At 41.8% G+C, this 26,117-nt stretch overlaps 1 protein-coding gene and 1 long non-coding RNA gene across 2 annotated transcripts in view; one reads left to right on the plus strand and one right to left on the minus strand.

Annotated features, from left to right (window-relative positions):
- Window positions 1–23,926, minus strand: ATIC (5-aminoimidazole-4-carboxamide ribonucleotide formyltransferase/IMP cyclohydrolase). Its single transcript, XM_037163571.2, has 16 exons — window positions 23,842–23,926; window positions 23,387–23,513; window positions 21,196–21,272; window positions 20,336–20,402; window positions 17,699–17,787; window positions 17,242–17,393; window positions 16,756–16,912; window positions 13,269–13,394; window positions 12,288–12,395; window positions 11,167–11,252; window positions 10,009–10,098; window positions 7,659–7,787; window positions 3,289–3,381; window positions 1,968–2,150; window positions 522–677; window positions 1–226 (listed from the first exon to the last, which is right to left on the minus strand). The coding sequence occupies exons 1-16, from the start codon at window positions 23,858–23,860 to the stop codon at window positions 107–109; spliced, it is 1,779 nt and encodes a 592-aa protein (XP_037019466.2). The 5' UTR covers window positions 23,861–23,926; the 3' UTR covers window positions 1–106.
- An 89-nt stretch (window positions 23,927–24,015) lies between these two features.
- Window positions 24,016–26,117, plus strand: part of LOC128628364 (uncharacterized) — a 40,526-nt gene continuing 38,424 nt past the window's right edge. Inside the window, exons 1-2 of the long non-coding RNA XR_008392749.1 lie at window positions 24,016–24,233; window positions 24,645–24,693. This is a non-coding gene — a long non-coding RNA (uncharacterized LOC128628364). The remainder of the gene's footprint in view (window positions 24,234–24,644; window positions 24,694–26,117) is intronic.

Below are 26,117 nucleotides of genomic sequence, written 5' to 3' on the forward strand. Positions count from 1 at the left end.
TAAGATAATAACTCAGATTTAATGTTTTATTTATTTTTTAATGTATTGATTATTTCAAAATTTCCCACGCGCATATAAGCGAACTTGAGAGCAGTGCGTGATGAGATCAGTGATGAAAGAGGCGAAGGCTCGTGTGCGCCAGGACGATTCCCAGCTCATCGCAGGCCTCAATCACGACTTGGTCAGCAGCGGACCCGGACGGAGCAGCAACATACGCCACGCCACTCTGAGTGAGAAACACAATTTTATGTTAAATCGCACAAAAATCAAAACCCACACCCCAAAAGCATGAATGATTCGCACCGCAGAATTAGTCTCGGTCAAATAGGCACAATAGAATGACTTGAGTTATCCATACATCAAACTGAGCAGCCCAAACAATCGTCTTAATGTCGGGGACATAGCGCACTGCCACAGCGTAAATGTTCGAACTCCCAGAACTTGAAAGTCAGAGGCAGGACTGCTCCAAGTCTCTGGGTGATGATCGATGCCCTGCAAGTGTATGCTCATTCCACACTCACCCTTTTGGCTCTGTCTACATTATCCCGGAAAGGGAAGAAGGCATCAGAGCTGAGAGCGACTTCACTAAGCTTTTCCACCCATTCTTTCTTCTCTGCCTCCGTTAGTAAGTCAGGGACCTCCTCAAACAGCGCAATCCACTTGACTAAATCTTCACCCTGTGAGTGGGGGAAAGGGAAAAGGTTCTGACACCGTCTTTAGTACAATCTGATGCAAGAAGGCTGGAAAGCACTTGGGCACTCTTCCTAGGACTTCTTAATGAAAAAGAAGGGCAATTACATACAAGTTGTGTTTCTAGAATCTCTCTCTCTTAATGCTTTTAACATTTCATTAGGAAGAAAAGTGATTCTAAGTGTACCAGACAGAGACTACACCATTTATTTTCTACATCAGTTTATTCCAAATACATTTTGTACTTTAATCTCTGCCCAAGTTAATATACTAGCTTATATCCCTGTATCAAAGCAAGAAGAGGAGCAGATGATGAGGGATATTCTGAAACTACATTTATATAATGCGTCTCAGATATACGGACAGTATCAGAGACAAATCAAAACACAACTCATAATCATATTCATATTTTAAGAAAGTGCTTCCATTCAAAGTGATTTCTGGTGGGGGAGGGGGGCTTAAACAACATCCTTTTATAAGACTCCTCCAGGAAAATCAGCAGGGTTTTGCTTGGTAATATCAAACAGAAAAAATACAAGGCTCAAGCCCTGCCACCACAAGGCAACCTCTGCGGCTTCACCCTCAGGTGACCCTCACTGTGTCATGGATTTTCCTGCCCCCGAATGAACACCTCAGTGCAGCAGACTGGCCCGTTAGAAAGTCCCAGAGATGCTGATTACGGGACCTTTCTCTTGTTTTCCACCCACTATTTCTTAAGTACTTGCTAACATCCAGAAACTGGGCCAAGCCCCATTCTTTGGGCCGGCTGCCTGGTACTCCCAATTTTAATGTTCCCACACACCTTCTTCAAACCAAAAGACAGTAAAGAACATGAAACTTAAACAAAAGTATATTGAGCTATTAATGGTGTTTGAGAAAACATGTAGGTGGCAAGAAAGAGACACTGGTTACCTGCCATCAGGTAATTTGTACGTAATGTTGAGTGCACAACCGTCACTGTGCCGTGTGTGGCGCTGTGACAGACACTTCGAGATGGGTGACAGTCAGTCCCTGCCACTGAAAGCTTAGAGTCAACAGGCGAGGCACAAACCAACAAACCAAACCAATGGTTATAACTTACGAAAAGGAAATTCATGGTGTAAGAAAGGGATGAAGTTAAGTGAGGTACAAGGCAATGAGAAATTGGCAACAAGTTTAGATGAACACTTTTAGACAATTAAGAATTTAAAAAAAACAGCATCTTCTCTCTGTAGTGATGAAAGTAGGGGTGAACATACTACTATACTCTACTCATAACCCAATGACAGGCCTTCTACCTCGCCGATGGTTCCAGTAACATACTGATCGATGGCATTGGAGACTTCCGCTCTCTTCACTCCGGCTTTGAACTTCATCGAGAGCACTCGCGGGTGATGTCTGAGCCACCAAGAGTTTGCCTTATCTCCTGCGAGGCGTGTGCAGTGGATCCGAGACTGCTGTCCTGCTCCAATGCCAATAACCTGAAGAATACGGACATTAAAATGAATATTTCTTCCAACTACACACCTGCCTCAAAGCGTCTTTTGTGTAGACTCCCAAAATCTACCTACTAATGTTGTGGAAGAAAAGAGCAGGCCAAAATAAATGAAAATACTTTTTAAGTCATTAAAAGGTGAGGGTAGGTAAGTGGTTTATGACTAATAGCTCTACATTTTACCCCTTCATGTTCTGGAAGTTTCTAGAACTCCTGGACATTGGTAGGGAAGCCTGGTCTCACTGGAACTTATCAGAACCTGAGCAGAACAGGAGCCACCATCTCCCAGGTTTCTGTACCAGACAGTGGCAATCTTTCAACAGCAACCAGCAAAATTCTCAATGCAAGAGGGTCTTCCAGGGCCCCCGCTCGTTCATACCCACCCTCCCTTCCCACTTAAGGGCCAAACAAATGCCAAGAGCAGAAGACGCCGTGAGAAGAGGGCTCCCAGGCAGCGCCAGGCTCGCCCCCGGGGCAGGAGAAGCCTGAGTGAGGAGCGAGCCTGGCCCTGCGGTCTATGGCTCGGAGCACGAGGGAGAAGTCAGCTTGCTGGTGACGCCAGAGAGCAAGGTGGGCTCGCTGACCTGGCGGCAGCAGCGGTTACATGACTACATGATAAGTAAAAACTGGTCACACTCTCTACCTAACAAGGCTGGATTTTACTGAATACAAATTGTGCCTCAGTAAACCTGACTTTAAAATATGTTAACTCCTAGGCTATGAGTTCTTGGTAAAATAACCAGAAGATATATGTAAAGATACCCTCTGGGCTGTTTAAAATATGGGCCGGTGGGTGGCACATTTCACTCCCTCTTGTACCAAGAGGTGGTGGTGGTGGGGGGGGTGGTAAATAAACCCGTTTTGTAGCAGCTGTTCAAGTCCCACAGATCCAGACTGTGCCAGCACATTCCAGGCAAGAAGCAATATGACTGATTTTAATACTTAGTTCCAAAGATACTCTGTAATCATCATTAGTTTGAAGAGTCCATCAGCATATACCCAGGTAATACTGACAAGCCGTGGAGAGAAAAAATTGCCAAATTTCCCCCTTCCAGTGCAGATGGAGTTTTGAACACCGTTCTGTGAAGCAGCAGCCCCTCGGGTGAGCCTCACGGCTCGGTTACCTGGCCATTCTTGGCGTAGCACACGGAGTTGGACTGCGTGTACTTCACGGCAATGGTGGCCACGATGAGGTCTCTGAGCGCAGGTTCCGGCAACTGAGAAAACACAGAATGGGTAACGGTGCCCAGCTTTTAAAACTTCACTTAACTTTCAGTATCTTATATGGCAGATATGGAAGCAGACTTAGGATGTAGTTCTCTCTCTCAAATGACAGAGTGAAACTGGCTACTCACACTGAGCACTAGCACATTTACTGCAAAGATCAGCACTAAACTATCAGTCGTGGAATTGAGCACAGCACCGCCCTCATCACAGACCCAAACTGATGCCTCTTTGCGACAACTCTGGCTTAAGCCTATTCACATATCACACAAGATAAGAAACACTGTATCCACTCCAACACTACTAAATAATATCTTCGCTACCATGGTACCTGGTAGACGAGGACCCTAGTGACAGACACCTGGACATGCGATAATACTTATGTTCAGAAAGAACACTGAGGATAATTTTCACAGAGATTGCCAACAACTGTGACGTCCACACGCAGACAAAGCTGTTCAGGGAAAGTCAAATCAGGACCACTTTCTGCTTTCTCTGGAATATTCTAAGCAGAAACTATTAAAAAACGCACTGTGAACTTACAGTTCCAACATAAAACAACAAATGTTACAGCCCCCAGGTCACTCTCTTTGATACGAAGTGGAAATACGCTGAAAAGGATGGAGATCTACGCTGCTCTGCTGTGTGACACCGGGCAAGAGCAGCAGCTAATGGACACACCGGCTGACTCAGACTTCATCCGAGTTAACGCCTCCTGCTCTGCCACAGACCCTGTACTGACGATAAAAGACAAGCCGCAGACTAGGAGGCAATAGCTGCAAACCACATACCAACAAAAACTAGTATCTAAAATATATAAAGACCTCGTGAAACTTACCCACAAAAAAAAAATCTAATTAGAAAATGTTGACGAAAGACATGAAGAGATATTTCACCAAAAACGATATACAGATGGCAATAAACACAGGGAAAATGCCCATTATTAGTTATTAGGAAATACTATTAAAATGAGACATTCTGCCCTGGCTGGTGTGGCTCAGTGGTTGAGTGCCAGCCTGAGAATCAGAGGGTTGCAGGTTCGATTCCCAGTCAGGGCACACGCCTGGGTTGCAGGCCAAGATCCCCAGTGAGAGGCGTGCAAGAGGCAAGCACACATTGATGTTTTTCTGCCACTTTTTATATCTCCCTCCCCCTCTCTAAAAAAATAAATAAATAAAATCTTTAAATAAAAAAATAAAATTAGACATTCTGCCTTGCCCAGGTGACTCAGGTGGGTGGAACATTGCTCCACACACAAAAAGGTTACTGGTTCGATTCCTGGTCAGGGCACGCACCCTGGGTTGCCGTTCGATCCCCAGGTGAGGAGTGTACAGGAGGCAAAGGATCGATATTTCTCTCACATTGATCTTTCTCTCTCTCTCCACACTACCCCGTCACCCCTACCTCTCTCCCCAAAACCAATAAACATATCCTTGAGTGAGAATTAAAAAAAAAACCAGAGACACTGCCACACACCTATTTTTTTAAAAATGGTAAGAATGCAGAGAAACTGGACGACTCATACACTGCAGGTGTAAAATGGTATATATTCCCAGGAAAACAGTCTGGCAGTTTCTTAGAAAACTAAATATGCAACTGTAACACCACCCAGCATCTAGCATTTACTCCAGGGCATTTACAACATAAATAAAACCTTATGCTCACACAAAAACCTGTTTGTGAATGTAGCGTGAACAATAATTATAGCAAGGGAGAACAGTTTAGCAGTAGCCCAAGGTTAAGGGGGGGCAGGAAGGGATGAGTAAGGGCAACAAGGGGGGCCCTTGTGCCGGAGGGAATCCTGGGTCCCGACCTCACCCAAGTCAGCAGCACAGCGGTGACAGCGAGGTCGCTGCACAGGGCTTCGCCGTCGGGGGAAATGGGCCCCCGAAAACTGCATGAGAATCTATTATAAGCTTAATTTAAAATTACTGTTAGAATCATTCTAAGGTGCTACTAATGTAATACATGAGTAACACATTACACGTTTGAATCACCAACTGTACATTTATTCCTTTTTTTCTAAGAAAGACTAACAACCAGGGCCAGGCTCCTAGACGTCTACCTTCTACAACCTGCCACTGTGAGTCAGCAGAAGGAACCTGGCACTGAGGGCCTTCCGTGTGCACGGCACGAATAGTCAAGGCGAATGCAGGCAACATTGCAACAATGGAGGAGGAAATAATTCAGGCATGTTCCTTCACCTTAGCTCCTGCTCCTGACACCTCCCCCACTCTCTCAGGATGGGACTGTTCTAGACCTAACAGTTCAATCCGATGATGTTGAGGCTGCGATGTTAACAAAAACCTGCTTTAAAAGAAGAGAAACACAAAGGAGGATAAAACCATCACTCTTACCCTTAAGTCTGCAAATTTCTATTAAAAATAGGTTTGAAGCAAGTAGAGAAGAATTTAGATAAAAAAGCAATTAAAATTATATCCTCAATCCTTCTTCAAAACAAAACAAAACAAAACAAAACAAAACAAAACAAAACATCCAAGCCACCACAACCAGAGGCACAAAACCTATCAAAAAACTGCTCAATTATTAATCAGCCCAATACCTATAAACCAACAATAAAAACTTTACAAAGTCAATGTCTCAATAGTTAGGCAACTTGGGTACCATGGAAGCTACTTGAATACCCTTTCTGTGTTTCTAAAGATACACTAACCAAACCAATTAATAAAGTAATAACAGAGCCTCTGTTTCCTGTAAGCTGCTTAAAGTTACGCTGTCGCAAAATACTGTTTCCGTGTGGAAGTCCCAGTCCCTCCCAGCCCTGGCCAAGGAATACATTCAAGGTCAGGAAGCTATTCCTGTGTATAATGCCTACATGTTCCACTGCTCCAGGGCACCAAAAATTTTCAAAGTTAAAAATGGAAGGATGTCCAATAAATCTATAAAGATGATGGATTAATCACCAGATGCTTACTAACAGAACTATCCTGATACAGATTATAAAACTCATTTTTAGCAATTCTACTTAAATCCTCAAAATCAGACTGGGGAAGAGATTGTAGCCACTCATTTCTGTTACAGTGAATAACTTAATGATAGAATAACCCTCTTCTAAGAACAAGAGAAAAGCTAGACGCAGTGCTAGTAAAAGGGCGAGTGCCGAGAGGCACGGTCTCAGAGAGGGAGAAGTGGGCGTGCCCAGCTAGGCTTTCCCCCTCGGGGCGTTCTCCAAGATGCAGGCCACACACTCTCACAAAAGGCAAAAACGTTTCAGTGCACACCGGAGCAGGGTGATACTCGTGGACCCTGGTGGCTTCCGGCAGAACTGGGGAGAACCCTAACAGACCAGACCTTATAAAGGCTGAAGCCCCAATTTAAAGCAGCTCAATTCCTGCCTAAATGAAGATGATCTGCCCCCACATGATATGCCTGCTAGAAGCTTAAGTGAACTCTCCGCGGGGGGAAAAAAATGCCATCCAGAGCCTCAAAATATTTCTATAGTTTTATCACAAGCAATGACCAGCAGTTGATCAAAAATACCAGGATGGGGCAGACAAGACCAGAGAATATGGAGAGAGAAATCTGAAGTAGTGGGAAAAAGCAGAGCCAACATTAGACTCAACAAAAACAGCCTTCAAAACTGGAGGCTCAATGACGAGATTTCAGAAAATGTTCACCAGCTCATCCATTTCCATACTGCATGACCTGGACCGTCCACCATGTCACAGTTCTGTGACCTCTACAATGGAGATGCCAGTAGTCCCCTCTCTGGGCCATGGAGTGCTATTGTATTAAATGATACAACACATAACTACCAAAAAAAATCATCACATTATCCTAGGAATATATCCTTCCTAAAAGATGACAAAGAACACATGAGCAAATCTTGTCTCAAAACGACACTGATCACAGCGCTAAAAATAAAAGCACCAAATTATCCGCCATAGTACATCGACACATGACTTGCTGTGTGGCCTTTCAGATGCAGATGTGGAGATATGTTTATTGATAAACAGACACACTTGTAGCTCAGTGCATGAAAAAAGGCAAGTAACAGGACAGAGTTATCATGATCCCATTTACGAGTAAATGAAGATAAATCTATGTCTACACATATTCACAGAAGCTTCTAAGACAGTCTTTTATTCACTTTTCAAGTTCTCAAGCTTACATAATGACTCAAAGATGCAGTTGCCACTTGCGTATCATCCAGTTTTAAATACGGGCCTTAATAAATGCACAACCTTATAAATATTAAAAACACACCTACGGAATTCCTAACATTCAGTTTGGATGTTTTCAAACTTACGTCTTTATTCTTGGTAACAATGTTGCTAAATAATGACCTGCCGATGACACCGTTATTTCTCTTCTGGCTTAAACGGAGACCAAAGAGGGTTCGAACTTCGTTTTCGTCTGGATTGTAAGACTGGTCCATCTACAATACAGATACAGAGAGTTAAAAGTAATGTATCTACATCCTTCAAAGATTTTAATTTAACTTATACACAAAGGGTTTCTTTGTAATCAAGGGTCTATGGACTATTTTTCCAACTTAAGCATACATACGATCAATTCAGTACGGGTATGAAAGGCTAGGTACCAATATTTTGAGCCAAAAAATTTTAGTTTTACAACTCTCTAGGGTACTACAGGTTTCACAATTTTTATAGAACACATTAAAACCAATGATTCCAGTGAGTGCACTTTTGGCGGCATTAACTAAAAGTACTATCTATGTAATCCTTCTGAAAGACCAAGCAGATAGAACAAAATTCGCTAATACATGGGCAGGGGCTCAAAAATTAAATTCTAATTTCCCCCCTTTCCTGAAAAATCTGTAAAATATCTAGCTAACACTTAAAATACAAGTTAAGGGGAAGTTAAAAGGGGGGAAACATGACTGGTTTTGTTGTTTTCGCTACTTGAAAGGGAGTATGTCATTCACGGCTACCTTTCTCTCCTAACTGTTGAACTGAAAAGATACTAAGACTTGGAAACAACCTGTGTGAAGACCAGCTTCTCCCGAGGTATGTGTCTAAATCTGCCAGCATTTCTTCATTTACCCTTTGGATGATCTTTGACTTAAAAGCACTGATGTCTGTAACTTACAAGCAGATCCTCAAGTTAATTCTGCTTATATTGCATTTGCCCGAATTCTAACATCTCCCTCTCTCCTCTGAATGACAGTTTCCAGTCCTGGGATGTGCCCTCCTATTAGCTGATGTCAAAAGAAACTTGTCACCAGCCAGGAGGAATTAAGTTGCTCCACGCTGTCACTGTGTCCAACGCAAACCCAGCCAAATTCTCCAAGCACAGTGTCGGTGGGGGGGCGCCAGTCGCCTTTTCACACTTTTGAACATGAGACTGTCAGGGGCTGAAGGGGCCACGGGGAGGAGCTCAGGGTTTGGAAGGCGTTCTCTGCGCTGCTGCCTGTTACTGCTGGTGGCCACATGCGCTTAACACACTTGCCATCAGAAGACACAATTAAGAAACCGAAAAACACAGTGGCAGCTAACTGAATGACTTAACTTGTCAAGTAGCTCAGAAAAAAAAAGTATGTTTATTTAAAGTGGTATTTTTTCTTCTTTCCTCAAAAAGGCTGACGTGGAACCTATGGGGAACCACACAATTACTGGTATCTTACAGTGAAGGATAAATACTGAATAACTTCCGTTAAAGGGGCTGGAATTCTACACATTTTCTGACGTCAGTACTTTCTGAAAAACAGCATTATGAATCTTTACTTTCAACTCAATTAACTCTTTATCATTGTAAAATCCTAGACCAAAGGCTAGTTTCCCTGTGCTAAAAGCTTGCAAAAATTAGTAAAAAAAAAATAATCGTAACAACCTACTAGAAAAATAAGCAGACTATGGACAGTTTATAAAAAGCAAGTAAAAAAAATACTCTTAAATGTGAAAAGATGTTCACCCCAGTATAAGGAAAAAAATAAAATTACAAAAAAAAATTACAATCAGATCCCATTTTCCTCTATTTTACTGCTAAGATGAAAAAGTTTAAGAACATAGGCTGGCAATGGTATCACAAGATAGGCAAACTATCCACATTCCCATGAAAACATACAGTATCTTACACGATTTCTAAGACTATGCAAATTACAACCCATTTCACAGCCAGGGCTCCTTCCCTGGTCGCTCGGTGCAGGGACTGTGCACCAGCTAAAGACTGGTGACTGTGTAGATAAGATTCGCAGACATGGGTCAAAGTTCCAAGACGGTGAAGCACTGTGTATTTGTGTCAACGAGGGAAAAAAAGGAAAGGAGAAAAACGCACATATTTGCTAAACATGTATTTCAGGAAAGATAAGCCAAAAAAGTTAAATATTAGGTACTTCTAAAAAAGGCAACTGTGGCAGAAGGTAAGGATGAGAAGCCTTTTCTTCAAATGGCCCCTTATACCTTTTGAATAGAAAACCATGGAAATATACTAATTACTTTTAAAATCTTAAAAATTCTTTATGAAGAGTAAGTAAGGTAACTTCTCCTTAAACCGAAAACCAACAATAAAAAATAATAAGTTGCAGGATTAAGGATAAAGAAACTGCAGTAAACAATGTCGGCGTAAAGGAAAGATTAAATGTGGGGAAAGACAAAATGAGACAGCAAATTACTGTTTCAGACATGAAAGTCACTAACCTGGAGAACGCAGTAGTTCCCATTTTTCTTTTTAGAAAGTATTTTCAAAGCTTCTTCTTCGTATCCTGGTGCAACAATTCCATCAGATACCTGTAAATAAATATTTTCTGTTTTAAGAAATTAGAAAACACCTCTTTAAGAATCTAGAGACAATTACTTACCTCAAATAATGCAGCCACAATGTCTGGTTTTTACCTCGAACACATAATGCTAACATAGCAGGTCCTCAAATAATGTCATTTTGTTGATAAGATGCCGCAGGAACTTAAACTCTTGTTTCTGTCAATTAATTGGTTTCCTTATACACAGTTTTGCTTATTTTGCTTAACACCACAGAACCTATCTGCAACGCTAAGTAAGTTATACTAAGTTACTATATTATACTTGGAAAATATAAGGCTACGTTGGAATACAACTTTTTTCCTTACAGAATTTATTTATTTTTAGAGAGAGGGGAAGGGAGGGTGAAAGAGATGGAGAGAAACATCAATGTGTGGTTGCCTTTCATGTACCACCTACTGGGGATCAAACCAGTGACCTTTTGGTTCTCAGGCCAGCACTCAATCCACTGAGCCACACCAGCCGGGGCAGAATACAACTTTCTATAGCTGAACTCATCTCATGTACTGTCCCTTCAAAGTTTTTGTTGTTCATTTCAGTTTTAACTAATATATAAATGATTTGCTCTAATACCCCGAGGAAGAAAAACAATTTCTTACTATTCTGCTCACGGAGTAGTGTTTTGCACTAGGAAGTACATGTTCTGGTTGCAGATGACAGCGGTCACGAGAAGAATCCCTAAAGCAACTAAACACTGCCAAGCCGCCCGCCGCTTCAGGCTTCACTTCTGCCCAGTTTTCCCCCCTCCCGGCTGTCGGAGCTCTCTTTTTCCTCTGTCTGCCCACGCCCAGCACCACCCTCACTTTTCCAGAATGCTTGTTTGGTACTCAGCTGACGGAGATCACTTTTTCAGAGTGGTTAATCAATTTTCTCTTTACACAATCTCTTTCATTACAGACTCATGAAGTAGTTTACAGTAAAGTAACTAATTCATACGTGGTATAAATATAAATATTATAGGCTATAGTTTCAGTAAACACTGAAGAGGTAAAGCTTTACTCAGTTACACATGGATCAAGATAATTAATAACCACTAACCTCTCTGGAGATAATTTTGGCAGTTGGGACATCACATATATCAGACAATGCAATAAAGTCACCAAATGAAGACATCCTATCAGCTCCTGAGAATTAAAATTAAAGAAGTATTTATCACAAATTAGAAAAAGATGGTGTTTAAAAACTCCAATATTATCATGATCTATTTCTCTAAATCTGTTATTGTTTATACAAGATGTAAATAACAGATTAATTAGTCATTTAATTGAAATGCTCAGGGAGAAAGCATCCTTTAACTTTACCTTCTAGAGCAGCACTTGGAAAACGTTTTCTGTGACTGGTCAGAAGTACCTACTTTTAAGCTTTGTGGCCACACAGTCTATGGTGTGGCCACTGAACTCTAGTTGTGGTTCTGAACCAGCCACTGACACCACATGGACAAAGGACATGAGCCTGTTCCAATCTCACCATTTGTAAAACACAGGCAGCAGGCTGGATCCTGCCTGTGAGCCACGGTTCGCTAAGCCATTACAGAAGGTGAATCGTAACATCAGGTTTCTCAATAATCTTCCACAAATGTTGTAACAACATTCACAAGTTATTAAACTGACAAATTAGGTATTTGTGAAAATATAATTCTAAGAAAATTCGGTATAGCCAGAATGACCATATGATTTTAGTCATATATTAAGCAATCAAATGCATTTCACAGACTAGTCAGAAATTACATGTACCAGATGCCAACTGTGCTTCCATTTATTACATTAAAATACCAACACACTTTTATAAACAAACTTATTCCAAGGCACTCATACAATCATTCAAAAGTATCAATATGAAAACAGGCCCTGGCTGGTGTGGCTCAGTGGATTAAATGCTGGCCTGTGAACCAAAGGGTCGCCAGTTTGATTCCTAGTCAGGGCACATATCTGGGTTGCGGGCCAGGTCCCTGGTGGGGGGTTGCACAAGAGGCAGCCACGCATTGATGTTTCTCCCTCCCTTCCCCTCTGTCTAAAATAAATAAAATCTTTAAAAAAAAGTATTAGTGAAAATACACATTAAAGATCATTTGAAATCTTATAACGAATAAAGTTATTACTATTTTATTCTGCTTAGGATAAAATATTGCCTTATTTAAAAAAACCCATCACTCTTCTGACCTCTTGCTCGAGCATACGCAGTTGAAATGGGCGTGAGGGTCTCGCACATGTCGTAGACCATGCAGACTTTGGCCTCATCTTCACTGAGTGGAATTCCAACCGCAGCACCTGATAGCGAAAACCGCAAAATAAACCAAAAACCTCAAGTTATTTCTTGTCAATTCCTAAATTAAGGCAACGTTTTTCCTGACATTGTCTACACAGCATAATTTCTAGTGCCTGTGTCAAATTAAACAAAAATCTGGCCAGATAACTGAATGTCAAAATTACAGGTGCAGGGGAGGGTGTGGGGGACAGCACCTCCCTGCTCTGGCCTTTGAAAACAAGGCCTCGTGTCTGACCTTGGCCAGCACCAGGCATGTGCATGAAGCTAGTTTACTTCATTTCAGACTCTGGATCCTGCTTCTTACTACACAATGCTTATTTCTTCCCTGCTCATACTGTTTTAATATTGAATAAATATTTGAGAACTAATATGTGGGACTGTTCAACAGACCTGGTGATATAAATAAGTTGTGCAGTCGACTTAAACATAACCCCCCTCTAAAACCTCCCCCCCCCCCATTAAAAAAAACCACCCTAATACGATGGCTATAAAAAGGTGCAGATAAAGGGTCCTGAGAACAACTTCTTTAGGTCTATCGGTTCCACTCTCAAACATGTGGGAAACTGTTCAGTCACACTGCATTAAGCTATTGTACTTTTTTATTTTCTAAAACTTCATCTTTCCACTACAAAAAACTATTTCCCAATCTTTTTATCTTAAAATGTTACACAATGATATATATGTAAATAATACCTACGTGTTATTTTATCAGATTTTGTCATGTTACTATATTGAAAGTGTTAAAAGACTTGAGAAATAGCAGTTTCAGACTTCACGGAATGGCTATATTCGCACAAGAACTCACAAATTCATTTTAAAATTAAAAGGAAGTGGATCTGGAATAATCCCAGAGCAGTCCAGGGACCAATACTTGCCTGCTGGGCTGACGTGCTTGAAGGAGGCAGCGGCGGGAATACCTAAGGCTTCTTTGAGTTCCTTCACCAGTTGCCAGGCATTCAAAGCATCACACAAGTTAATAAACCCAGGGGCTCCATTTAGAACTACATATAAAGAAAATACACAAGTCGGGTCAATAAGGTCAGATATATGTACGTTTCTTAAAACAGGCATCAAAAGTGCACAAATGTTTTAAATGAAGAAGCAAGGAGATCCAAGCCAACACACGGAACTGGGAAAAGTTAAAGGCACACCCACGCTGCTGCTGGACCCAACGCAGCCGCCCTGGAAATGAAGCGAGAGCCCCCTGCTCAACCGGGAAGGGAGAAAGAACAAGGCCAGTGATGATCAGGGATCCAGTACAGTACGGAGCGAAGATTATAATCAATTATGGCAAATACAGTGACAGTATAAAATTTAAATCATAAACTTTGTTGATTTAAGAAATAATATTACACTAAAGTGCCAAGAGCTGTGAGTAGGAGAGGAGGGAAAAACGCACTGAATTTTTCTACTTCTGCACCAGATGCAGGAGGTTCTGCATCAAGTTGGAATGCGGTTAGAAAGACTCCAGTTCAGAGTTCTGCATGCAGTGCCCATTTTCTCAACAACGGCAGGATGTTTTAGAAGTCAATACCTCTCATGAATACACGTTTGTTAAGTTTAGCACTTATAAAAATAATAGTGGGTCATTAACCAAAAACAAACTTATAAATAACTGCCTTTCCTTTGTGTTATCTTATGTACTAGGTAAGTTTAAATGTAAAACTGCCAAATATTTACTGAGGACCTGCTCAAATGTCAGGCATAGTTCTAGGTATTTGGGATATTTCCTATGAATAAAATAGCTGCCCCTTGCCACCCCCTCCCCCAAATCAGTCTTCATGGAGTTCATGGGAGAAGCAGAAGAGAAACAGGCAATAAAAAGTAAACGAGAAGAAGAAATGTTAGGTATTTATACAAATGAATTGAAAACACTTGCACGCAAAAACCTATACAGGAATGTTTTTAGCAGCTTATATTCGTGACTGCCAAAAACTGTCCTCCGATTTTTTACGTCCTCCAATAGGTCAACAAAGATCCCAACTAGGTACGGTACGTCCATACACAACAGAAAACTACTGAGTGATAAGAAATGAGCTCTCAGGCCACCAAAAGATATGGAGAAACCTTAAATGCATACTGCTAAGTGAAAGAAGCCAGTGGGAAATGGTTGTTTCCAACCTTGTAACATTCTGGAAACAACAAAACTATGGAGAAAGTAAAAAGATCAGCAGTTGCAGGGGTTAGAGCAATGGAGCGCAGGACATTTTTAGGTGGCAATATTATTGAGGTGACCACACGACATTACACATTTGTCAAAACCCACAGAATATGCAATAAAGAGTAAACCCTAACGCAAACTGTGGACCTCAGTCAATAATAATGAATCAATACTGCTTCATTAAATGTAACAAATGCACCATATAAATGCAAGCAGTTAACTGAGGGAAATGGGGGGAGGGGAAGTCTGGGGTCTGGGAACTCTACTCTCTGATATTTTTCTCTGAATCTAGAACTACTGGAAAAAAATAGTACTTCAAAATACAAACAAGTGAAAATTAAAAATCTTTAGAAAATAAAATATTGGGGGACTGCAAGTACATGAAGTATTTTTTTTTTGCCAAAGAATCTAAATGGGGAATCTGTGAGTTCAAGGAGATATCTGAGATGCAACAGCAGATAAGTCTGTTTTAAGAAATTCTAGGGTGCCTTTCCACACCCCGCTTCTCCCCGGGGTGCTCATGCTCTCTCTGTCTTTCCAGTGTACACCCGAACCTCTCCTTCCTCTTTCATCTCTCAAGGCATGTAAAAAAGAAAAAAAAGAAATTCTAGAGGTAAAATTCATGCCGAGTATCAGGTTTCTACTGATCCATTCCATAAATTCTTAGGGAACACGGACACGGCAATGGACAAAGACAGACGAGGTTTCCGTTCTCCGGAGCCGACAACCTACAGGAAGACGAGAACACAACTGCGCAGCAGAGTGGAGCGATGGGGCCAAGTGGGACTGGGCAGCTACTGTGGCCTGGCTGTTCAGGGAGGGCTTCTCTGAGGTGGTGACACTTAAGGTGAGATCTGAATGTCAAAAACTGGGACAATGAAGACCAGAGAGAAGCATTCTGGGTGATTTAGGTTTTAAAAAGATGACTATTGTGAAAAAAGGACACAGAAAGTAAAGCGAGATCAGTTAGATTACTGCAGTCTGGGAGACTTTCAGGGTGAACATGGAGGGGCTGGGGAGTGTTAGAAAAGAAAATTTGTTTTTTTGTATTATATTTTGAAAGATTTTATTTATTTTTAGAGAGAAGAAGGGAGGCAGGGAGAGAGAGGGAGAGAAACATGATTTGCAAGTCAAACATTGATAGGTTGTCTCTTAAACACCCCCAACTGGGGACCTGGCCCGCAACCCAGGCACGTGCCCTGACCTTTCAGTTTGCGGGTGGGTGCTCAATCCACTGAGCCACACCAGCCAGGGCGTAAAAAGAAAATCGTGTTGAGGTTGAGAAGGAATAGTAGTGGAGCCACTGAATGTGAAGGGTAAACGAAAGAGTACGTCAAGCTCTCAAACCTCCGGCCCTGCCGCACACTCCTCTGCCTCGGCTGTTAAGAGGCACCTGGAGTGTCTGCGTCCTCCCACCACACACCACCCGGGCGCTCTGGGCTTGCCTTCGCAGGCTATGAAGGGAGCTGCCCTTGCTCTCACCCAGCACCAACCCTCTCCCCAACGCCAGGGCTCCAAGGCCTGCCCACCCCTCGCACCCACGGTTTTCTCCTCCGAGGCCTGCACCCGCTCTCCCTTCTACCAGTGAGCAGGGCAAGCTCTCACAGCTCATCTCAAGATCAAAACAGAACAAAAAATGAACAATCCTTTTGGAAGTCTGCAAATCCATGCAGGTCCTGCCTAATTTCTCTGTTCAAAGGATTATCTCGATCACTGTTAACCTCACACTCCTATTTCAGCCCAGGTCAACTGGCCTTCCAGACCCATCATTCCAAGGAAACTGCTTCTCTTAAAACTCCCAAATCAAATAGTCACTTTTCTGTTCTCGGCAGCAGTCCAACCATTTGTAACTACACCTTTTCCAACCCGGTTTTCCTCTGCTGCTTCCTCCACCGCTACCCCAAAGCTCGGTCCTGACCCTCTTCCATGAGACCCAGGCCACACCACCCTGCCCTGTGTCCTCAAAATCACCTACATGCCCAACACATCTCGTCTCTGTCTCCAACTTGACCTGTCTCCAGAAGCCCGATAATCTCAGTATTTTTTTGCTCACAAGTCCACTTGACATCTCACACTTCAGGTGGCCACGTTAAGAGGTAAAATGTAATTTATCTTCTAAACGTGAGCCACATAGTAATACGGAGGAAGACACACGCACACCCACATACAGCAAACTGTGCCACAGAACAGTCAGCCTCTACCTGTGATGGGGAGCTTGGGCTGGAGTGTGTACAACTGGGCTGGAGCTTGGTGAGGGTTCATTCCGTACCTCAAGGGCATCTGAGAGATTCCTTTACCGTACTGTCTCCTGAAGTAATCTGAGATGGCTTCATCATATTGTGCCGTGTGAGTAAAAGCCTGCAAAAAGTGGAAGTTGCGTGAAACACAGGCAGCGTTTCCCAAAGTGGGAACGAAATGGTTTTGCTCTGTAGCCAGCTGATTGCACCCCCCCATCCCCTCCCCCACACGCCTGTGCGGGAAAGACACCAAACACCATGAAGTAGCCAGGTGACGTGTCCGTGGCCCAATCATCTTTCCATCTTTTTAAGGGAATCCCTCCCTAGCGCTTGGGCTCCTCACTACAACAGATAACAGCTCCACGCAGAGCCTCGGTGGACGCTACCCCCTGGTGAGAACGGAGCACCGGGTGGCTTTGCAAACCTGCACTAGATAAAATTGCACCCGACCTTCAAGGCCAGCTGCCGCCTGGTCTCCAGGGAGGTGTCTTTACTGCCGGAGCTCTGCATCTCCGTGGACACGGCGGCGTAGTCCCGCGGCTCGCACACCACGGTCACTCGGGCATGGTTTTTGGCTGCTGCTCTCAGCAGGGTTACTCCGCCTTTGAAAACCAAACGGTAATTTGTATTTTCATATCTATTTAATCTCTTTCAAACACAGTCATTGCACACATACTTCTACTGTAATTCTTGACTTTAAACAGTAAGGGAAAAAAATAACCCAGAAGAATCCCTACACCAAGGAACAGCTGAGAAAATATAGCTGAATTACAGTCATCCCAGAGTACAATCTGAGAACAGTAACTATTTCCTACTCTCTCCACAGTGGATTTCAAAGTCAAATCTCATTGAAATTTCGCTAACCCTCTTTTCTGTCAGTCTTCAAAAAACAGTGTTTTCAACTTACCAATATCAATTTGTTCGACAGCCTCTTCAACGGTTACATCTGGAGAAGCCACCGTCTTCACAAAAGGATACAGGTTACAAACAACAACTCTAAAAGAAGAAGGTGCCTGTCATTAAAAGTCACCTTACATGGTTTATAGCTATGCAGGAAGAGTAGTCTCTATTAATACATGATCAAACCCCATCAAGATCTAAAATGTAAACAGTGAGCCTGACAGTTGAGATTCTAAAAAGTTACGCTGAAAAGTCACAACATCGCACGTTGCAATATCGTAAATAGAAGTGGCTTACGGGGACAGCTTTCAATACACATTGTTGTTGCATGGCTAAACCCAGTTGCCCGTTTTATTATCAAGCCACCAAAAAAGTTTTCAAAATTTTGACACAGAACTTTAACAAAAGAATTAACATAAGTACAAGGCTGCTGAGAGTGTCCTCATTTTGGAATGTAACCGTTTTAGATTCTATTTCCAATGGACTATGTGTAATGATGAAAAGTGATGGATCATTCTAAGCATGATATTTATTTTGTCTTCAGAGAAGTCATACATATACAATGATAATAAAAGATGAAAAGATTAATAAGTACAAACTGGTAGTTACAAAATAGTCACGGGATGTAAAAGTCCAGCATAGAAAGTATATATATAGTCAATAACACTCTGATACTATGTATGGTGTCAGATGGGTACGAGCTTTATCACAATGATCACTAGTAAATTATACAATGTCTAATCACTGGGATGTATACCCGAAACTAATACAATCTTGTATTAAACTTAGATTTTAAAAAACAGAAGGCCAAAAGAGTCATCTAAAATACAGAACTAATCTAAAATGAACAACCAGTGAGGCAGAATTCCACTCTGAGGACTGCAACGTGAGAAGCTCTGTGGGCGGGTTCCCCAGGGAAGTCAGCTCAACTGGGAAAACCAACAGAGAAGAGGAGAGATGCAGAACCCTTCCGAATGCCTATGACTTTAACACCAACACGAGACAAAATGTCACAAGAAAAGGACAGACAAGCTGGGTGGGTGGGCTGGGATGGGAGTAAAAGGCAGAAAACTGTACTTGAACAACAATTAAAGAAAAAAGAAAAAGGACAGGACGGTATCTCTCACAAATAGTGACTCGAAAATCCTCAACAAAATACTAGCAAACTGAATCCAGCAAAATATAAAAAGAGGTACATACCATAGCCAAGCATGGTTTATCCCAGTGATGTATGGTTGGCTTAACATCTAAAAATCAGCTAATGTAACAAACCATGTTATAACATAAAGGATAAAAACCACTGATCATTTATATCGATGCACAAAAGGCGTTTGTCAAAACTGAACATCCATTCATGATAAAAATCACTCAATATCCCTGGCTGGTGTGGCTCAGTGGACTGAGTGCTGGCCTGGGAACCAAATGATCGCTCGCCAGTTCGTTTCCCGCTTGGACACATGACTGGCTCCGTGGGCCAGGTCCCCAGTTGGGAGCATGTGAAAGGATTTATCTCTCACATAATGACGTTTCTCTTCCTCTTTCTCCCCCCTTCCCTTCTCTCTGAAAATAAATTTTAAAAAATGTCTTTAAGTGATTAGTATATTTAAAAACATAAATTAAGAGAACTTGCTTAACCTCATAAAACAGTATTCAAACAACACTGTGTCCCTAAGAACTGTTTGCAAAGACGACAGGAAAGCAGACACTATGACTCCTAGACCGACGGCTTTGGGAGTGAAAATCAGGAACATCGTTTAGATCAGTGTCACTACGTCAGCTTGTCTGCACCGATAGAACTGGCTTCCTTCTACTGATGTAATTGTCCCTTTCCCTTTCTTGTAAATACCCTTTAGCTTTGTCTCCTAATCAAAGCAGTTTTTACGTTTCTGCCTGAATCAGTGTTTTCTCGATAGCTAATCTGTTTTGATCACAAATAAATGCTTACTGCCTCGCAAACCCCCCTCCCCAAAAAACCCAAATTAAAAAAAAACAACTTCAAAACCTGAAGCAACCCATTCTTGTTACTGATGTTGCAACAAGATGAAATAGAAAAACACGCTGAGAAGGGGAGTCATAAAGGACCACGTGCTGTTGGATTCCACTGACATGACATGTGTAGTAAGGTAAACATACAGACAGAAATATACCCATGGTTGCCCAGGGCTAAAGGGCGTTGGGGAAATGAAGCATGAATGCTAATGGGTATTTTGGGGGGTGAGAAATATATTCTAACACTGACCATGGTGATGGCTGCACAACTCTGAATATACTAAAAACTACTGAGATGTATACTTTAGATCGGGGAATCGTATAGTATGTGAATTGTATCCAAATAAAGCTGTTCTATGTGAAACAGTGAATAACTTTATGCAAATAACTAAGTTGCTTGTATATATGAACCTTTAGATCATAACTTCCTAAAAAAGCAAAGGTTGTTTTTAGTTTAAGTATGCATTTTGGTAACACATTGGGCAAAACCAAAATGCTAACACATGTACCACGACACACAGAAGGCACTCAAATGTTTGTAGTCAACAATCATAAAATTAAACCTAATGATACTTTACGGACTGTTCCCCTTGATCAAAATGGGCAACAGTCTTCACTTTGTTCCTGTTTTAAAAATTCAACTTCGAATTTTTACCTGATAAGACTGAAATCAAGTCTGGCCATGTCAGCATTATCTTCCGGGGTGTTACGGGCCAAGATTCCTAATGTAACAAAGTTAAAATATCAGTTCAAAAAACAAGTCAGAAGAAGGTACTTCTTTCCACTGTAGCCCCATCCGTCAAGTTGAAGTCTTTCACGTAGCCTAATTAGGAATACCAAACACGTAGCTAAAAATAAGATTAGCAGGCATATTCCAAACCTTTTTTTAAAATCAGTTTCTGATTCCCTTTTTCCTAATAAAATGTGAAAGAAATTTTCCCATAACTGTTGCCAGTTCCATTAGGCAATGTGCTCCCATAAGTGAATAATTTACCTAATTCTTAGCCTTACAGTCTTTTATTTTGCCAAATTTTATTATAACTTGTAAGTTAGCAATATACTTATTTTCCACCATTTTTGATTGCTATGCAATTTGTTGTCTCAGATGAATGAACAAAGTAGAGCACTTTGAAAAAGAATTCTTTTGAAAGTCAATTATATGATCATGCTGTATGCCAAGTTGGAATCATGATAAAATCTTTTCAAACATAAAATCTAAACATTCTTATTAACTCCAGCAGGAGCCATCACTCTAAGTTAATTCTCAGGTCAGTGCTAATATCAAGCAGACAAAAGCAACCTGAATCCACTGCATATAAAGCAAGTTCTAAAGTTAAACAAAGTTCTAACATTTTATGAACTTTGGCAGCAAATGTGACAAAAATCTATATAATCTCAGTTTTTTCTTTTTTGAGATTATGGGCTGCTTTTTTCCTTGTTTATTCTAAAAAGTAATCAACTACAATATTCCTGAGAACTACTAATTATTTGAAATGGAAGGTACCAACCACTTACCGCCATGCACCGCAGGATGTAAGGTTTTCACACGCCCCCCTAACATTTCAGGAAACCCTGTCAGCTCAGAGACATCTCTGAAAAGAGGAACAGAACATTGCTACTTTTCTGCTTATAAAAACATTAGAGGAAACACTTCAACACATTGAACAGAATCACCCTTTTTACTACCTTCCCTAATATTTTTCACCTTTTTAAAATTTTCTACAACAAACATGTATTGCTTTTATTGTAAAAAAAATAACAAACATTTTGCAAACTCCATTTGACCCAACGGCTTGCAGTTGCAATGTAAATGGGCAAACTGGTGACATTAAGGTTTCCAGTTCCAAATTCTCTTCCCTGGAATTTATAAAACAAAATCCAGTTTCTCCAACTGAGGAGAATGACTGAAAAGAGAAATGGCAGATCTATACTTAGAATTAACCACCAACTGAAGTATGTAAAAGGCTTACTGCTCCTTTATCTTTAAAAATTTGCCTGTAACAGCTGCCCTCTTCACAACAGAATGCTCACTGATACATACTCACCAATTAAAATCTCATCAGTTTATCTCGAATGTCAAGGTTAATTTCCCAGCCTAAAATCTTGGCTCCTTGTTTTATAGCTGTTAGTTGTGTGATCTTGGGCTACTGGCTTCTTTGTGCCTCAATTTCCTTACTTATTAAATGGGATAATACTACCTATAACAGAGGTGGCAAACACAAGGCCCATGGGCCGAATCTGACCCTGTACCTTATTTTATCCATCCCGGCACCTTGTGTCCACCCAGCGGTAGTGCGGAGCTCCTTGCCCTAGTTGAGGAGCAGTTACATTTATACAGTCCTAAAATTACATTTGGCCCTTTGAAAGCCACCATGAGGCTGATGTGGCCCCTGGTGAAAATGAATTTGACACCCCCAATACAACAAGTTGGGGTAAAGATTCCATGAGTTAATACACCTATATTTAAAAGTGTGAACAACCTCCCTTTAATGGAAAACACATTTGTGTTCCCAAACTTTAAAAAAAGGCATTGTCATAACGAGACTAAGTGAGGGGTGGGGAGATGGAACAAAATCAAAGAGCTGATAAACACTTAAACTGACATGAACAGACATGCAACATGAGAGCTTATTATACTTTTCTCTCTCCTGTTATGTCTGAGATGTTTCCATGGTACAAAGTTTGGGGGGGGAAGAGGCTACAGAAGAGGATCTTAATTTGAAGGGTCCGACTATAAAACAACCCACCACGGGGCAACGGAGAACACAGTTCTTCAGTGTCCGTCCGCCCTGCCTTCCACGATCTCTACAGCGTTGTTATAAAGCACATCAGACAGGTGCTGCAAAAAGACTTTGCATTTATTTATACTGTAAGGCATTCCCGCCAATGAACTTATCAAACTGGGGGAAGCTGTGCACTGCTCTCACAGGAGGGGCAGGCTTAACGGAGGAAAAGGGTAACACTCGATCTCCACATGGATCTGGAGGGCATGTAGTAAAATCTGCCACATGACAACAAAAGCAGAGAGGTCTTTCACTCCTTTTCTAAAGTATATTTCGGGGATGGAGACGCCCTTCCTCTGAATTATCACTTCAGTGTATTACAGTTATCCTTCGGCCTTTTTCATACTCTGCATTTTTGGTGGTTACTCTGTCCCCCACCAGAATGCCAGCTCTTTGATGTCAAGAATTGAAGCCTGATTTATGTTTTGCTCACTCCTTCTCCCCATCACTTAAGCCAGGTAATGAACAGCATGCAGATGAAAGAATGAATGATAAATCTGTGACTTCCTATGGCGACCAGGGATGCTAAGGGAAAAGAGGCAGACCTGAATCTTAATGTCAAGTTTTATCAAAGAGCCAGTCAAAACAGACCATGTGAGTCATAAACTAAGTTTATGTTGCAAAAAACCCTAACCCACCTAAATTAATTTGTTAGGAGTGGTTTGGAAGGGGGGCTCTTAAATGAGGATACCCGGGGTCCTAACCCCTAGCTGCACTCCTTTAACTCTGTAAACTTGAGCAGAAGTTATTAAATGTCTCTGAGCCTGACTTTCCTCTTTTATAAGCAGAGTAGCAACCTCACAGCACCGCCGGCGGCAGTAAATACGGTGTTTTACTCCCAGTTCCTGCACGTTACCTTCTGGTTAACGTGATCCTACTACCTTCCCATGAGTGTTTCACTTAAACACGACGTTGTGCCTTACCTGACTGCCAGACCAGCATCCCTGAGAGCTTTTGCAGTCCCTCCAGAAGCGATCAGATTCAAACCAACAGAAGTTAGGTTTCTGGCAAATTCCACAAGGCCGGTTTTGTCAGACACACTAAACAAGGCTGAAAGAGAAGGCATTTTTCCTTCTCAGTCGCTGTACATGACAGTACGTTCTTCAAGGCCTGATGTGTGCGGGGGTGTGTTTTGGGGAGCACAGTCAAGGATCCCAAGCCACCATCACTTCCGCCCACACTATATCCAGTCCCAAACCCCGGGCGCTACTACTGACCCCAGGCAGCCGCACTATAGCGGGTCGGGGCCTGCAGGCCTGCAACGCACCGGCCCCTCCACCCCTGGCGCGCTCAGCGGCCGCCACAGCCGGGAGAGGAGGCGGGCAGGAGGGGCACCAGCGGCAGAGGCGCGGCTCCGCGAGGAGCGCGAGGAGCTCACCGAGCTGGCCGGGCGCCATGGGGTGCGTGCGGCGGGTCCGGGACGAGCGGGGACAGCAGTGCACACGCCACGTGCAGGAGAAAGCGCAACGTCCAAAGCAGATCGCGATCCGGAAGCCAGGCCCGGGTGGATCACGTGACCCTGCCCGCCTTACCCCAGAGCCCCGCCCCCGCTCAGTTTTGGACACGAATTTGGAGCCTCCGGGCTGGAAGGGTAAGAGGCGTGGGGCCCCAGCCGACCTTCCTGCGCCCGGAATGTAAACTCAAAGGACTCCCGCCCCAATCTCACACCGCGGGCCTGACTTATCCCGGTGCCCCAGAATGTGGCTGCCCCAGAGCCTCACTGAATCGCCTGTTGCCCAGGGCAGCTTGTCCCCAAAGGCTGGAGTGCAGGTGAGAGTATCGAAGTCTTTGAGAAACACAAGGAAAAGTTCGTAGTTCATAGAGCGGCGAAGGTAGACAGCATCTTGGCGGTCACCTACCATCCTCCCGTTACAATGAAGCTAAAAATATAAAAGGAAGATCTGAAGATTAAAAATTCGGTGATTGACTTCACAGTTTACATGGTAGACGCAAAACGAAGTCAGCATCAAAGTTCTCTAAGTGTAAAATAAACACCGCAAAGACTCTGAACTGAAATAACAAAAAAATAAAATGTTTCTAATAATTTTAATGAATTACAAGTTGTAGTGACAATACATAAATAAAAATATATTATCGAAATTTTACTTTTAAACTTTTTAATATTAATATTAGAAAACTTAAAATTACATATGTGGTTCTTATTATATTTCTACTTGACAGCGCTGATCTCAACAGAATCCAAGAATAATTACATCAATTGACAACTGAGGTAAGGTACAGAATACCTTAAAATGCTTTACACTTGATACTTTCTGAATGCTGTTTATATAGCAAGATTCAAGTATAAATTCCAAATTTTAGAAATTATCTAAAATTAGACATGTGGTATATTTGATTTTGCCAGAATTCTTACAAGTTCCAGAGGCTTAGGGTGGATCTGACAGAATGTGGTTTACATGAATTCATGGTTTTGGTCCCTGACCTTGCAGAGCTAGTCTTCATATCTTTCTCTTGTTTCTAAGATACTGGCTAATACACAAGGACAAATGATACTGTATAGACTCAGTTCTCAGACAAGAAATGTAAGTTCTGACTCTAAAATCCTTGATTTTGAGTTGTATGATATGGTACATTTTTAACAGCAGGTAAAGTAAAATTAATACTTGATTTTTAAATATAATGATCATTTTTTTGCCCTGGCTAGTGTGACTCAGTTGGTTGGAGCACCACCCCATAATTGAAAGGTTGCGGGTTCAACTCCTGGTCAGGGTGCTTGCCTAGGTTGCTGGTTCAATCCCTGCTTCCAGCACAGGTGATCCTAGGTCCTGCCTGATGTTTACATTCTGAGGTCCACTGCACACGGAGGGCGATCTATCCATGCTTCTCTCTCATACGGACGTTTTTCTCTCTGTCCCTCTCTCTAAAAAGCAATGAAAAAATGTCCTCGGGTGAGGATAAAAAAATAAATAAAAATAAAATATAATTATCATGTTCAAAAAACAGAAATAGAACACAGCCCGATACTCTCCTTACGTTCTTATGGAGGACTCTGAGGAAGTGGGTGAACTCTGCTTTTCCCGTCCTGCTCAACAGCAGAAAAGTGACCGCCTTAGGAAAGTGTTGTTTTGTTTCAGGGCTGCTTGCCAGTGTGTCGTTTTTTAAATTTAGAAATAAAACAGTTGCATATGCACATAGCTTTTAAAGTATACATGTTGGCCTAATACCTGGAAATTGTCATATTTTAGGGTTTCCATAAAAATCTTATCTGAATTAATTTTTAAAGGAAATAATTTATATGGATTTATATTTATTTGTATAACTTCTTTCAACAGCATATGTTGTACCGACGTCTAGCAATGCGTAATGCTCATTACAAATGGATAGCCATGGCAATGTCTCTGTGGCATTATAAATATGTAGCTAACAACTATGTATCACTACATACTGCATGCTGTTCTCTATGCTTCATAAAGATGAGCTCATTAAATCAGGTGTACTTTCTCAGGATTTCTTCATAAAAAATCAAATCTTTCATATTACTGTATTTTCAGAACTTGAAGTCAATAGCTTGTGTTTGGAGAGAAAAAGGCCTATGTACAAGACTGAAATGAAACCTTCATTCTGATACGAGGAAGAGTTCCATATAAAAATCAATAGCAAAAAAAAAATTTGATTGCTTGGAACAATAAGAGC

Source organism: Artibeus jamaicensis, unplaced genomic scaffold (assembly GCF_021234435.1).
Source record: "Artibeus jamaicensis isolate MK-2021 breed Jamaican fruit bat unplaced genomic scaffold, CSHL_Jam_final contig_1015, whole genome shotgun sequence".
Classification (NCBI taxonomy): domain Eukaryota; kingdom Metazoa; phylum Chordata; class Mammalia; order Chiroptera; family Phyllostomidae; genus Artibeus; species Artibeus jamaicensis.